Source organism: Amblyomma mixtum, chromosome 3 (genome assembly GCF_055824585.1).
Source record: "Amblyomma mixtum isolate Tamu chromosome 3, ASM5582458v1, whole genome shotgun sequence".
Lineage (NCBI taxonomy): Eukaryota > Metazoa > Arthropoda > Arachnida > Ixodida > Ixodidae > Amblyomma > Amblyomma mixtum.
In genome coordinates, this window is record NC_143014.1 from 402,293,685 (window position 1) to 402,309,055 (window position 15,371).

The following is a 15,371-nucleotide window of genomic DNA, read 5'->3' on the forward strand; positions in this document are numbered from 1 at the left end:
ATAAACGTTAACCTGCTCACTGCAAAGCCTGTAATCATGGAAGTTTCTTAATATATCTTGGGCCTTTTACTTCTTCTGTTGTACAATAACGATTTTTCCAACTCATTGTGTCACGTGAAATATTTTGTACTCAAACGACACCACAGCTTTCACATCCGCAAAATCTGTGACTGTACTTTTACACAAAATTAACGCTGGTCAAAATAATTTATTACAGTGGGGAGTTAACCTTGAGCATATCAATCGTGAGAAACTCGAATTCATTATGTTTGATTCACCAAGAATTCACTTCCCATATCTGCATCGGTGCACCTTCAGTCTTTTTCTAGCACCTCCTGACACAGCCAATCTTGATGGAGTAGTTCTAAAGGGAAATATGAAATTTTATCTCATGCTCATTCTTTATGAAAGAAGTCTATGTTTGGACTATATATCATTATCAGACCGCACTAATGTTTCCATCCAGATATTTTACCGCTACACTACATTAATGTTCATAATCATCTCTCTTAATGCTTGTCTTTCGCGGCCAATACATACCTCATGCATTTATACCACAACGAGCGCCCTTAGAACGAAGCTAGAATCTGCACAACATCCAGAACTACACAATGAAGATTGGTTGTGTCAGTAGGTGCTAGAAAGTGTCTGTTAACGCGCACCTATGCATATATGGGTGGTGAAATCTGAGGTAAATGGAATATAACCAACTTCAAACACGTACGCAGCCCGAAAAAAGCGTGTCGGAAACCACTGATGATATATCAGCGCAGAGGCATCATATTTGCTGGGAATTAGACACATTTGCGGTGATTTAAAACAGCCTAGAAAAAACCCCAGTTTTAAGCTTTTTCTGCCCGGTTCGTAATTTCGAAAATAGAGGAGCTGCCATGTACTGGGACGAAAATGGTGAAAGTCAGCTTGAAGGAATTTACCGCCGTTATCTACACTCCAAACGGAAAGGGGTAAAAAGGGAGTGAAGTTGTCATACAGCACACAAGCTTTAAAAACAATGTGCACTAGTGGACCCCTTACTCCCTTTGTAGTCCCATACAGGCGTATTCGTGTCTAGAGTGTGTTTGTACGAGAAGTACAAAAAAGAATATAGCCTACTTAGCCGTGACTGTTTCAAGACAGAGATTTAGATTCTGGGAATCCAAGTGGTATGCAGTGGAAGTGGCATGACGCCAAGTCGTATACAGACGTTTCAAATGTTTTTTCCTTTCCTTTCCGTCACGTGTATGAGTTTGAGGGTGAGGAGAATGCCTTCGAAGTAGCCTATTCTGCGGTACGTCCGCGCGTGTTAGTTTCCAGCTGGTGGTCGAGACCTGTTGCCGGCATCTCTACCTGAAACACGCGACACGGCGCGTGAGGCAAGCTCGACCGAGGGAAGCACCGGAAACGGGACCTTCTTTTTGAAACATGGCCGCCACGGTTGGGCATAGTACCCGCCAACCCACCAGGTGCTCGGCACTGTAGGAGGCACAGGAAATTCGGCTCTTTTGTGCCCACACATAAGCCCATTGTTCGCTTGGGTCGAAGATGACCGCACGTCGACACGGCCAAGCATGCTGACTGCAGCCAGGCTGCACTGCTGTCTTCTCAGCGTAGTCCGTAATGGCAGGCATGGCATCAGTCATCGTCGAATATATAGAGGCTCGGAGCCACCATGGAAAAGAGATGGTGGTGTTGGTGAAAAACTTTAATATGAAAAGAGAGTTTGAGGGTAAAAAAACCCTGCTACATGGTCGGTATCTTTAGTCCGGGACACCGCTCGACGAGGCCCCGTCTCGCGCCCGCTTTACTAGAGCCCTATGAGACTCCAGTGTGGAGCAGTTGAGGAGGGCAGTCTCCCATGCATCTCGGGTGGGGGTGGGGGAAGGGGGAAGGTGAGGATTCTGAGTACATGCCCACACCATGTGAAAGATATCGCAGATATCTCCATAGTGCGGGTAGCGCGCATCTGTGTTCGGATCGAAGTGTTTTGCTATGGCAGGACAGAGAAGAGTTCCTGTCTACAGGCGCCGCAGAGTTCGCTCCTCCGCCTTACTCAGCCCTTTGGCAGGTACTGGGTAGAGACGGTGGCTGTCGCAATAATGAATTAGGATTTCGCGGAACCGCAGAAGCGGTTTATGAGCTTCTGAGCCAGGAGAGCTAGGATGAGGAGCCCGGTGTGTGAGCGCTCGGGTGGCCGCATCAGCGGCCTGATTGCCTCGTAGACCCTGGTGGCCAGGAGCCCAGATCACTTTTGTGCGAGTTGGATCGGCGGGAGCGCGTCTTAGAATTTGGGAGGCAAGATGGAATATTTCGCCTGCAAGATAATGTTCACAGGCCCGGCAAGAGTCTGTGATAACTGTTCTCGATTTTGGATCGGCGACAGCGAGAGCTATTGCGACTTCCTCCGGGCTCGATGCCACTGGACGACCAACGGCCGAATGCTCCCAGTAACGAATAGGCGCACCTCGTGATCGGCACTGCTCACATAGTAGCAGGCGACTACATGATGCCGCGCAATAAATACGGGACGATGTGATTCCTCTATACAGTTGGATTTGTTATGAAAGCTTTCACTTTAAAAAGGAGCGCCAGAGGTCACCTGGGCGGTGGGCAGAGCATGCTGCCCAGCTTGTGCTCTTTGGCATATGGTGCAGGATGCATGACGCATCACGGGGGCTGTTAGCGGGAAAAACTAAGCTTTGGCTAGCGCAAAAAACAACGCGAGAGGCAGACGCTAAGTACAAAGTCCAAATTCGCCGTTTAAATATCCTACCGCTGCAAGCAGAGATAAGGCCAGAGATAAGCAGATTTGTATGTGATAAGTCATTTCAGGAAAAACATCACAGCGGCTTCATTAATTTAAAGAGCTGCTCAAAAAACTCTGCCCGATCTGAACGCTGCAAATTGTTCCAGTATGTGCCCCGAGCACATAGCGCAAGTACCAAAGCACCGTCCGCTTCGAAGGCTTACCAGGCTCCGCGAACTTGAAGACCGGTCTTGGCGCCAGAGCGCAGATACCAGAGGCGGAGTGCTCATCGGAAGGTGGTCTCGCTCTAGCGAGGCCTGAAAAGGAGACAGTCTAATCCATTACGACAATCCCACAAAAACCTTAATTTATATCTCTCCCGATATCCCTCCTGTTCTCAAAAACCCACGTATTTTTCTCTACAATCTCGCCTTTCCCATCTTTTTCCCATTGTTCTCTTGCATGATAATTTAGTTCAGAGCAGTGTCAAATTTTTCTTAGCCTTCCTGCATTCTCCTCATTTCGTGTATTCTCTTCACTGCGCCATGAGTGTTATGACGACTGCGAGTGGCCTATGAATGTTAAGTAGAGAATGGTCCATTCGGCATATATGGGGATTAAGCTATCAATGATCTCGCGTCGACACCCTTCTCGCTCGGCTAAAAGGGGCTCTGAAAGGGGTTTTCAATCAAGTGACTGTATTCCTAGAATGCTAGGGGATGCCCCTTAACAAATAGCCTTAAGAAAATTCAATATGGCATGACAACGAACGCGGCTTCATGGTTTCACATCATGGGAGGAGGCGGGCTATATCTTTGGAACGCAATTTAAACACAGGTAAAGGACGTCATACGAAGATAAGGACTGACACAGCTACCTTTCTGAAAAATCCTTGTTCCTGCGTTCCTTTTACTCCGTTTTATTGTGTTGAAGCCCTTCCCCTATGTGCACACATGCAGTTGAAACACCTTAAAAAGTATGTTGTACTTGTTTACGACCTAACGAACGTGTCCGTACTTTGGCTGTCAAGAAGTACAACTTGTTCTTTCTTCTCGCAATAAATGAGCCCTAATATGTGTTACTTTTCTCTCTCTCTCTCTCTCTGAGAGAATATCTATCACCCCTACTACCAAAAGTACCCTTCCATTTGATATCATCGTTTTCTTGGCAAAGGTATCGAAAAAGCACTCAATCTCTATGCGACTGATGACATAGCTATTGAAATTCAGGTTGAAATCACCTCTCGAATTTTGTTTCCTCCAATAACCTTCACTGACTTACGCTGTTATCATTTACTGATAAAATCAAGGAGGCTCTTGTCGTTGGAGCCGTACATTTATTCACCTCACCAAAGTTTTTGATAGAGGCCACCAAGGCTCCGTTCATCAGAGACTGACCTAGTTAAGAACTGGTCCACCTCTACAACTCCTTCAAACCTATTTTTCTAACCGATCGCAAATTATCCAGATAAACGTTAACCTGCTCACTGCAAAGCCTGTAATCATGGAAGTTTCTTAATATATCTTGGGCCTTTTACTTCTTCTGTTGTACAATAACGATTTTTCCAACTCATTGTGTCACGTGAAATATTTTGTACTCAACCGACACCACAGCTTTCACATGCGAAAAGTCTGTGACTGTACTTTTACACAAAATTAACGCTGGTCAGAAAAATTTATTACAGCGGAGAGTTAGCCTTGAGAATATCAATCGTGCAAAACTCGAATTCATTATGTTTGATTCACCAAGAATTCACTTCCCATATCTGCATCGGTGCACCTTCAGACAATTTTTCTAGGACGTTCTGACACAGCCAATCTTGATGGAGTAGTTCTGAAGGAAAATTTGAAATTTTATCTCATGGTCACTCTTTATGAAAGAAGAATATGTTTGGACTATATATCATTATCAGACCGCACTAATGTTTCCAACCAGATATTTTACCGCTACACTACATTCATTTCCATAATCATCTCTCTTAATGCTTGTCTTTCGCGGCCAATACATACCTCATACATTTACACCACAATGAACGCCCTTACAACGAAGCTAGAATCTACACTACATATAGAACTACACAATGAAGATTGGTTGTGTCAGGAGGCGCTAGAAAGTGTCTCTTAACGCGCACCTATGCAGATATGGGTGGTGAATTCTGAGGTAAATGGAGTATAACCAACTGCAAACACGTACGCAGCCCGAAAAAAACGTGTCGCAAACCAGTGATGATATATCAGCGCAGAGGCATGATATTTGCTGGGAATTAGACACATTTGCGGTGATTTAAAACAGCCTGGAAAAAACCCCAGTTTTATGCTTTTCCACTCGGTTCGCAATTTCGAGAATAGAGGAGCTGCCATGTACTGGGACGAAAATGGCGGATGTCAGCTTGAAGGAATTTACCGCCGTTATCTACACTCCAAACGGAAAGGAGTAAAAAGAGAGGGAAGTTGTCATACAGCACACAAGCTTTAAAAAGAATGTACACTAGTGGACCCCTTACTCCCCTTTGTACTCCCATACAGGTGTATTCGAGTCTAGAGTCTGTTTGTAAGAGAAGTATAAAAAAGAATATAGCCTATTTAGCCGTGACTGTTTCAAGACAGAGATTTAGATTCTGGGAATCAAAGTGGTATGCAGTGGAAGTGGCATGACGCCAAGTCGTATACAGACGTTTCAAATGTTTTTTCCTTTCCCTTCCGTCACGTGTATGAGATTGAGGGTAAGGAGAATGCCATCGAAGTAGCCTAGGCTACGGAACGTCCGCGCGTGTTCGTTTCCAGCTGGTGGTCGATACCTGTTGCCGGCATCTCTACCTGAAACACACGACAGGGCGCGTGAGGCAAGCTCGACCGAGGGAAGCACCGGAAACTGGACCTTCTTTTCGAAACATGGCCGCCACGGTTGGGCATAGTACCCGCCAACCCAACAGGTGCTCGGCGCTGTAGGAGGCACACGGAATTCGGCTCTTTTGTGCCCAAACTTAAGCCCATTGTTCGCTTGGGTCGAAGTTGACCGCACTTCGACACGGCCAAGCATGCTGACTGCAGCCAGGCTGCACTGGTGTCTTCTAAGCGTAGTCCGTAATGGCAGGCATGGCATCAGTCATCGTCGAATACATAGAGGCTCGGAGCCACCATGGAAAAAGAGATGGGCTCGCTGCCACTCGACGACCAACGGCCGAATGCTCCCAGTAACGTCTAGGCGCACCTCGTGATCGGCACTGCTCACATAGTTGCAGGCGACTACATGATGCCACACAATAAATACGGGACGATATGATTCCTCTATACAGTTATATTTGTTATGAAAGCTTTCACTTTAAAAAGGACCGCCAGAGGTCAACTGGGCGGAGGCAGAGCATGCTGCCCAGCTTGTGCTCTTTGGCATATGGTGCAGGACGCATGACGCATCACGGGGGCTGGTAGCGGGGAAAACTAAGCTTTGGCTAGCGCAAAAAACAACGCGAGTTGCAGACGCTCAGTACAAAGTCCGTATTCACCGCTAAAATATCCTACCGCTGCAAGCACAAAAGGCCAGAGATAAGCACATTTGTATGTGATAAGTCGTTTCAGGAAAATCATCAGAGCGGCTTCATAAATTTAAAGAGCTGCTCAAAAAATTCAGGGGGCACTTTGACTGTCTAAAGTGGGTAGAGGCGGAAGCGTTTTCCGCACCACCTTCGCTGTTTCTGTGGCACTGGTGGCGTCACATGTAAATGAGTACTAATTACTAAGTGGTGACAAATCACTAATTAGTGGTTAATTACTGATTAATGCCTGAATACGAATTAACTGCTAATTAATGACGCTTAAGCTTCGCCTTTAGGAGTGGAACGCGAGAGCGCGTTGTAGCGCTGCCAGGGAGTCTACGGAACGCCAACACCCGTTCGGCGCGATGCCTTGCCCTTTGAACGCAACGCTTTCTGAGGAAAGGAAATGGCGCAGTAATTCTCTGTCATCTCGGTGGACACCTGAACCGCACCGTAGAGGAAGGGAGGAAGTGGGAGTGAAAAAGATAGATAAAGAGGAGCCGTAATGAAGAATATGAAAATTGTATTTGAGGAAAGGAAATTACGCAGTAATTGTGTCACAAAATTCAGGGGGGGGGGGCACTTTTTTGACCTAAAGTGTGGTCACTGATGTGTAGTTAAGAAGTTAAGCTTCGCCCCTAAGAGTGGAACGCGACAGCGCCTTGCAACGCTGCCAAGGAGTCCATAGAACGCCATCGCCCATTCGGTTCTACGCCTCGCTCGTCGGTAAATTGGTTTTTGAGGAAAGGAAATGTATCTGTCTCTCATTTGTCGGTGGACGCCTAAACGTCGCCGGAAGGGAATGGAGGAGGATGAGAGTGAGTGAAGACACCGTATTCAGTAGACTCGCCTTTGTTCATTCCTAACCATCGAGCTGGCATGGCGGAGTGGATAGATGCTCGTCTCTCACGCCGAAGACCGGGGTTCGATTCCTGAGCTCGACCAATTTCTTAATCGGTTTTATTTATTTATATGGCCTGACTAGTAAAGCTAATTAGGCTAATTGGGTAATTAAGCAATTAACTAAGCTCAGTCCCACTTACTTGGAGCATCACTATACGATCCCTTCAATTGGTTGCATGGTTACTAGCCAAAGTACAATTGGCCCCGTTTGAAATTCGCGCACCGTGACGTCACGACCGTTTCCACCAATTGAAAAGCGTGACATTTTCTGTCGACAACTGCTGCTTACAACGATGAGACATTAAAGGCTTCCGCCTTAAAAACCCTGCCCGATCTGAACGCTGCAAATTGTTCCAGTATGTGCCCCGAGCACATATCGCAAGCACCAAAGCACCGTCCGCTTCGAAGGCTTACCAGGCTCCGCGAACTTGAAGACCGGTCGGGGCGCGGGAGCGCAGATTCCAGAGGCGGAGCGCTCATCGGAGGGTGGCCTTGCTCTAGCGAGGCCTGAAAAGGAGGCAGTCTAATTCATTACGACAATCCGACAAAAACCTTAATTTATACCCCGCCCCATATCCCTACTGTTCTCAAAAACCCACGTATTTTACTCTACAATCTCTCCCTTCCCACCTTATTCCGATTGTTCTTTTGCATGATAATTTAGTTCAGAGCAGTGTCAAATTATTCTTAGCCTTCCTGTATTCTCCTCATTTCCTGTATTCTCTTCACTGCGCCATGAGTGTCCTGACGACTGCGAGTGGCCTATGAATGTTAAGTAGAGAATGGCCCATTCTGCATATATGGTGATTAAGCCATCAATGCTCTCGCGTCGACACCCTTCTCGCTGAGCTTTTAAAAGGGGCTCTGAAAGGGGTTTTCAATCAAGTGACGGTATTCCTAGAATGCTAGGGGACGCCCCTTAACAAATAGCCTTAACGAAGTTCAATATGGCATGACAACGAACGCGGCTTCATGGTTTCACATCATGGGAGGAGGCGGGCTATATCTTGGGAACGCGATTTAAATACAAGTAAAGGACGTCATACGAGGATAAGGACTGATACAGTTACCTTTCTGAAAAATCCTTGTTCTTGCGTTCATTTTACTCCGTTTTATTGTGTGGAAGCCCTTCCCCTATGTGCACACATGCAGTTGAAACACCTTAAAAAAAAAAGTTATACTTGTTTACGACCTAACGAACGTGCCCGTACTTTGGCTCTCAGGAAGTACAAATTGTTCTTCGCGCAATAAATGAGGCCACTTCAATTAGTAGGCACACTGATGATCATGGTTGTGAATCCTCTAAGCAGCAATTTTTGAGGGTCAAGATAGGTACGAAATAAAGAATCATGTGCCTTACGTCAACAAATCTGTAGTTCAACATTGTCGGTTAGTAGCCAGTACCAATCTTTCGGGAAAAATCTTAAGAAATAATAGAAAGCGCGCCTGGTTACATTAGGTCTCTCTTCGATTGGCCGTATTGAGGGCTGAAGTAAGTTATTTATTTAAAGTTTAGTGCTTAATCATTGTTTGTAAACGTTGCTTCTAATGCATTCATTTTAAACAGACATCGTGCAGAAGGGTGCGGCTTGTTTTATTTGGAAGGTTAATCGCAACGCAGAAAGTAATTAATCGTCCAGACTACGTTATCTCCCGTTTACACTATACGAATATATTTCACAACATTTCGCTGAGCATAAATATCTTTTAAAACTAAAAGGATCATAGAAGACAGGCATGGAACAGTGCCTGTCCTCTGAAACAGCTACCATACAGCAGCGCATGACTATGATTTTCCAAACGTGCTGCGGTGCAATCCTGCCTAGCAAGCAGAGCGATAACCTCTCAGCTGCCGGCGATAAAAAAAGCGCCAAAGTAGAGGTTCGAGACGGAAAGAACACTTCGCGAGAATTTTCGATTCCGCTGCGAGTACCTTAACACAAGCTGCGACGTGCCCTGTGCGGACATACCTTGAGTCGGGATTCTTCCCGATGTTCGGGGTGGTGGAGGGACCCTTGTGGAAGGCGAACACGCAATGTGGCTCGTGGTCGGCTGCTCACAGGGTGCTCGCTCACTTTTGTGGGCTAAAAAAGAGCATGAGTGTATCAAAACGAGTCAACAAAAATCTCGTTGTCCCCACTCTGACCACTATGGATGCGTTAGCATTTGAAAGTGCACACCATTTGGATTCCAGGAACCTAAATCTTTCGCTTGAAACCGCCAATGCTATGTAAGCTATTTCCATTTTTACATTTCCGTTACATATTGGAAAGCGTGGCAAATTCCCTCAAGCTGAATTCCACTATTTTTGTCCCAGTATTTGGCAGCTTCTCTATTCTCGAAGTTACGAGATGAGTGAAAAAATTACAAGTAGGGTTTTTTCCAGGCTGTTTTAAATCATGCCAAATGTGTCCAACTGACATGAAATATGATTTCTCTGCGCTCATATACCTTCACTGGCTTGCCACACGTTTACAGTGGTGTCACCAGTTTCAAGCTAGAGAACTTCACAAAGAAGACTTGACGGTTTCACTTCGAAGAACGCATGTTTAAAGCTTCACTTTTGTTGGCGAGTTGCTCGTTTTCTATGTCTGGCGTCACAGGATTTTAGTGAAGCGACGAGTTTCAACAATGTGCCCCTTACTTCTGTATAGTATTATCACGTACCTTCGTTAAATTTCCAGATATCAGATGAGTACTACAATAACAACGAAAGCAGCCTACTTCATCCAGTGTCATTTCTTGATACTGCGGCGCTTTTCATATGTGGCATTTCTCGACTCGGGCGTTCCTTGCGTGCCTGGCGCGCGTTGCTAGATAGATGCCTCTATTTTTCTCTATTGAATCCCCCATTATCACCCTGCGCAGGCGTACGCGCTGAAGTCATAGCACTTTAATTCACACTACCATCGCTAATATATACAGATAAAACTGATGGCTAATTCAGCCTCCATAAAACCAATCACTATACCATTTTTAGTGTTTGAGTACTAAAAGGGTCTGCTTCAGCGGGAACGGTGGCCACCATCGCCCGTACCCACCTCGCCGCAATGCGTGCACACCTCGAACCGAACGAACTTTAGGCATAGGAGGCTCTTCCCAAGGAACTTCTCAGGACCGATCATTAATTTACCTGTCACCTGCACGGTGGTCAGTAACGAGGGCCGCGGGACGTGGTGCGGACCCTACGGTGTCATCACTGCCTTCCCACCAAAGCAAGTGGCAGATAAATTGATGACTGGTCGTTACCGGTTGCTACAGAAGAGCAACTTGGGTGTTACAAGCCCCACCGGTCGCTGTTTTGTAAGCAGCCACCTCGAGGAGCAGTGGCGCATCAATTATACCATTGCCTCACTTTGACAGCTACCAAACAGCAGCGCTTATGATTTTCCGAGAGTGTTCTAGTCCATTCTTACCTATAGTCGGATACAACTTAAGTCTGCAGTGAAGCTCCGCCCACATTCATGCTTCGCGCACAGAACTCCTCCACGACGAAAAAGTAGTCCTCTGCTTAAACGCTTTTTGTTACGTAAACAAGAAGCTTATCACAGGAAAAAAAATTATGAGCTCTAGAATTTTTACATATTGATTATTTTATATAGTTTAACATTGAAAAACTAATTTCGTTTACAGTTGCGATTGGCCAGCGGAGTAATACAGGATGCCGCGGACCGCGGCCCAGTGTTAGCAACTGCTGTTTTTTTTTAAGTTGTATCCTACTATAGTAAGCACAGTGAGAACCCTTATGCTGCAGGCGATAAACTAAGCGCCAAAGTAGAGGTCCGAGACGTGAACAACGCTTCGCGATAATTTTCGATTCTGCTGCGAGTATCTTAAAGCAAGCTCCAGCGTGCCCTGTGCGGACATACTATGAGTTGGGATCCTTCCCGATGTTCGGGGTGGGGCAGCGAGCCTTCAGAAAGGCGAACACGGATTGTGGTCCGTCCTGGCTTGTGTACAGGGTGCTCGCACTCTTTGGTGGGCTAAAAAAGGGGATGAGGGCATCAAAATGAGTCAACCAAAATCTCGTTGTCTCCATTCTTACCACTTTGAATGCGTGAGCACCTGAAACGTGTGTGCGAGCGGAAATGCCGTCTGTCAGTAGCCAGCAGCAGGTGAAAATCTGCTCACCGGCTACGAAAGAACTTTGTATACAACCTGTACTATTTTTGGTACACTACCGCTGATATACAGAACATAAGTATGCCATCTCGGAAATAACGAACCTAAGAAGGCCACCTCATTGTAACAAAATTTTGTGCCTGCAAGTTGAATTTAAGAAACATGGTTGTGTTCACCGTGGATAAAACGAGCTTAAGTGCATCACCTCTGATATAACGAAGTTTGAAGTGTCTACCTCTGATATGACGAAGTTTTAACTGCTAACGCATTTAAAGGGCGTGCAGAATGTCGCCTCAAAGTTTCTTCTCCACTACAGTTTCCAAAAATACATTTTTTTCTAAACGTGCCATCTCTTCCCATCCTACGTCATGGGACTATTCTCGGACTCGTTCTAAAGCCATTTTTGTTGTTCATACCGCGGGAAGGGTCGACAACACTAGGAGCATACAAACGAAGTTCTTTGGTTTTAGTATCAAGCTCTTTTTCGTTAATGTCATCGAAATTTCAGTGCAGGTGAAAGCGTCTATCTGGTTTTATGTCATGCGGAAAGCCGGGATGTACCCTTGGGGCATGGTTTAAACGCTGGGAAAGGAGGTAATACGAGGTGCAGGACTAAGGCAGTTATGTTCCTCTAAGCTCTTTATCAATTTGTTCGTTTTACCCCGTTTTAGTGCGTTGAAGTCGTTTTCCTCGAGTACACCGCATGCCGCGGAAACATGTTAAATGAGGAAGTAGTTATTTAGTCGCATAAAGAACGCGCCCCTATTTGGCTGTAAAAATGTAGAATTTATTTTTCTTCGCGCAATAAATGAGCCCCTTTTCATTTAGTGGACACACCGTTCATGATGATAGTAAATGCTGTAAGCAGCCTTTTTTAGTTCTAAGATAAGGAAGAAACAAAGAAGTATCTGTCATATGTCAACATCACTCCAATTAAACACAGCCGACAAGCAGCAAGATTGAATTTTCCGGCAAAAATCTTAGGAGAATAGAAACCGCGCTTGGCTACAATGGACCCTCTGATCGACTGTATTGAGGACTGCAGTAACTTGTTTATTTTAGACTTAGTGCCTAATGTTGTTTTTGTGCTACGATGTACTCAAGCTGTGTTTTGTTCACCGTACTCCCTGCACAGACTCCGCCTTGAAGGGTACGTTTTGGTTGATTTAGAATGTTAGCCACAACGCATAAAGTATTTACTCATCAGGCCTAATTCATCTCTTGTTTTTACTACTTGAATATATTTCTGGCCTTATATATAGCCTTGTCCACCTCCATAACGGTCCGTCAGACCTCCTGATTACTGAGTTTACAAACGAACCTCCTGCCTTTTCCGAGCTACTGCCATTGCGTGGGCCGACCAATTGGCCGAAGTTACTGAGTGTTTTGCGTTCGAGGCCATGGTACGACCGGACACGTCCCTAAATCGCATCGATATTTGCTCCGGGCTATCAGCGGCTCAACAGCGCGGCCAACGCGCCCTTCTGCTCCAATACAAAACCTGCTTCGCAACCTCCTCGAAAGTGCGGCAAACGGCGGTCACGAAGCATCGGATCTCAGCGGTTATGGTGCTCGGCTGCTGACCCAAAAGACGCGGGTTCGATCCCGGCCGCGGCGGCTAGAATTTCTTTGGAGGAGAAATTCTAGAGGCCCGTGTACTGTGCGATGTCAGTGCACGTTAAAGAACCCCAGGTGGTCGAAATTTCCGGAGCCCTCCACTACGGCGTCTCTCATAGCCTTAGTCGCTTTGGGACGTTAAACCCCATAAACCATAAACCATGACTTCCGATAATGCTCGCCCCATACGACAGCAGCCGTAACACGTTTCCCCGAAGGAAAGCGACGCCATCCAAACGCAGGTGAAGCAGATGCTTACAGACCGCATTATTCAGCCACCTAAGAGCCCGTGGTCGTCGCCTGTTGTTTTGGTAAAGAAGAAGGAAGGGACATTGCGCTTTTGCGTTGATTACCGTAAGCTGAACGCCATAACGAAAAAGGACGCATACCCGCTGCCTCGCATCGACGACTCACTCGACAGACTTCGCCGCGCCAAGTATGTTTCGTTGATCGACCTAAAGAGCGGATACTGGCAGATTGAGGTTGATGAACGTTACCGCAGAAAAAAACTGCCTTCATCACACCCGACGGCCTATATGAATTTAAGGTGTTGCCTTTCGGCCTTTGCTCAGCGCCGGTAGCGTTTCAGCGCATGATGGACACTGTCCTGGCTTCTTCAAAAGGGCTGAACCCCTGGCCCGTTTAAAGCGTCCCGATCCATCATTCGTCTGGACTGTCGCGCAACAGGCTGTTTTCAGAGAGCTGCGATGACGGCTGCCCACTACCCCTGTGCTTGCTCACTTTGATGAGGAGGCTGTTACCGAGATACACACCGACGCTAGCAATATTTGGCCTAGTGCCGTCCTCGTTCAACATCAAGAAGGCGTGGAACGTGTGATCGCGTATGCCAGTTGCACACTCTCGCGCACCGAAACCAACTACTCCACCTCAGAAAGGAGTGCCGCGCTGTCATCTCGGCCACGATGAAATTTCGGCCTTATATCTACGTCCACCATTTCGAAGTGGTCACAGACAACCATTCCTTGTGCTGCCTGGCCAATCTCCGGGACCCTTCAGGCCGCCAAACACGCTGGAGCCTTCACCTTCAGGAATTTGATCACACAATTGCCTATAAGTCCGAACGTAAACACGAAGATCCCGACCCGCTCTCGCGCGCACCCGTCGAGCAAGCTGATGACGGCACAAAGTATGACAATCGTTTTAGGCGTAATCAGCAGTTTGGACTTGGTGGCAAGGCAGCGTGCTGACGCTGACCTGCGGTCTGTCATGGATTACCTAGAGGGCCATGCTTGCAACGTAACTCGACCCTTTTCCGGCCACTTGTCCTCTTTTTACATTCGCAACGGTGTACTGTACAAGAAAAACTCACGCAATGGTGACCGGACCTACCTCCTAGTCGTGCCATGAGACCTCCGCGAAGACATCCTTTCCGCGTGTCATGAGGAGCCCACCTCTGGCCACTTGGGATTTGCACACACGCTTGCTCGAGTGCGTAAGGTCTATTATTGGCCTAAATTTGCTGTGACCATCCACCGCTACGTCAGAGGTAGCCGTGAGTGCCGGCGTCCAATGTCGCCACCGCTAAAGCCTGCAGGTTAACTCCATCCAATTCAACCACCTCGCACACCTTTTTACCATGTCGGCACTGCTCTTTGGGCCCATTGACTATCATCTTCTGGCAGTAAGTGGATTATAGTTGCGACTGATTATTTGACGCGCTATGCCGAAACCAAGGTAGTACCGTGCAGTACATCCTCTGAAATCACGCATTTCTTCATACAACACATCGCTTTACGACACGGCACCCCATCCTCCGTAATCACCGATAGGAGCACTGCGTTCACGGCGGAGCTCATGCACGAGGTGTTCCATCTGAGTCACACGACCCACCGCAAGACTTCTGCATACCACCCGAAGTCAAACGGGCTCACAGAGCGCCTCAACAAAACCTTAGCGGACATGCTCGCAATGTACGTCGACGTACAGCAGACGACCTGGGACGAGATCCACGCATACGTGACGTTTGCCTATAACACGGCGATTCAGGAAACGACTCGCTTTACGCCGTTGACCCTCGTCTATGTGCTTGACGTACGAACAATGCTCGATGCCATACTTCCGTGCACCCCTGTCGACCAGGCGCTCATGTCAGACGCCGAGGAGTTTACCCGTCACGCAGAGGAAGCCCGGCAACTGGCCCATATGCACGTCCGACGGTAGCAGGGCATGGATGCACAACGCTACAACCAACGACATCGACACGTCGAGTACTATCCCGAAGACAAAGTGTGGGTATGGACCCCAGTACGTCGCCCAGGACTGTCGGAGAAGGTCCTGAGCCGCTACTGTGGACCGTACACAGTGCTGTGCCGCATCACGGATGTGACGTATGAAGTCCTCCCAGATGGCACTCTGCCGAACTCTGCCGAGTTCGCGCCGCCCACCTCAGGCTGAGGCCGTGCACGTACTGCGTATGAATCCTTACTTTACGCA

The 15,371-nt window shown here is 47.1% G+C and overlaps 1 protein-coding gene across 50 annotated transcripts in view; it reads right to left on the minus strand.

Annotated features, from left to right (window-relative positions):
* LOC149357393 (uncharacterized) overlaps positions 1 to 15,371 on the minus strand; it is a 172,333-nt gene that overhangs the window by 121,890 nt on the left and 35,072 nt on the right. For 42 of the 50 annotated variants that reach the window (XM_089584625.1, XM_089584638.1, XM_089584617.1 and 39 more), the window contains 4 exons: positions 11,048 to 11,161; positions 9,149 to 9,262; positions 7,593 to 7,701; positions 2,968 to 3,060 (listed from right to left, as the gene is read on the minus strand). In XM_089584625.1, the coding sequence (XP_089440751.1) occupies positions 2,968 to 3,060; positions 7,593 to 7,701; positions 9,149 to 9,262; positions 11,048 to 11,161 (430 nt within the window). The remainder of the gene's footprint in view (positions 1 to 2,967; positions 3,061 to 7,592; positions 7,702 to 9,148; positions 9,263 to 11,047; positions 11,162 to 15,371) is intronic. The other 8 variants (XM_089584610.1, XM_089584628.1, XM_089584635.1 and 5 more) reach the window with 5 other exon arrangements.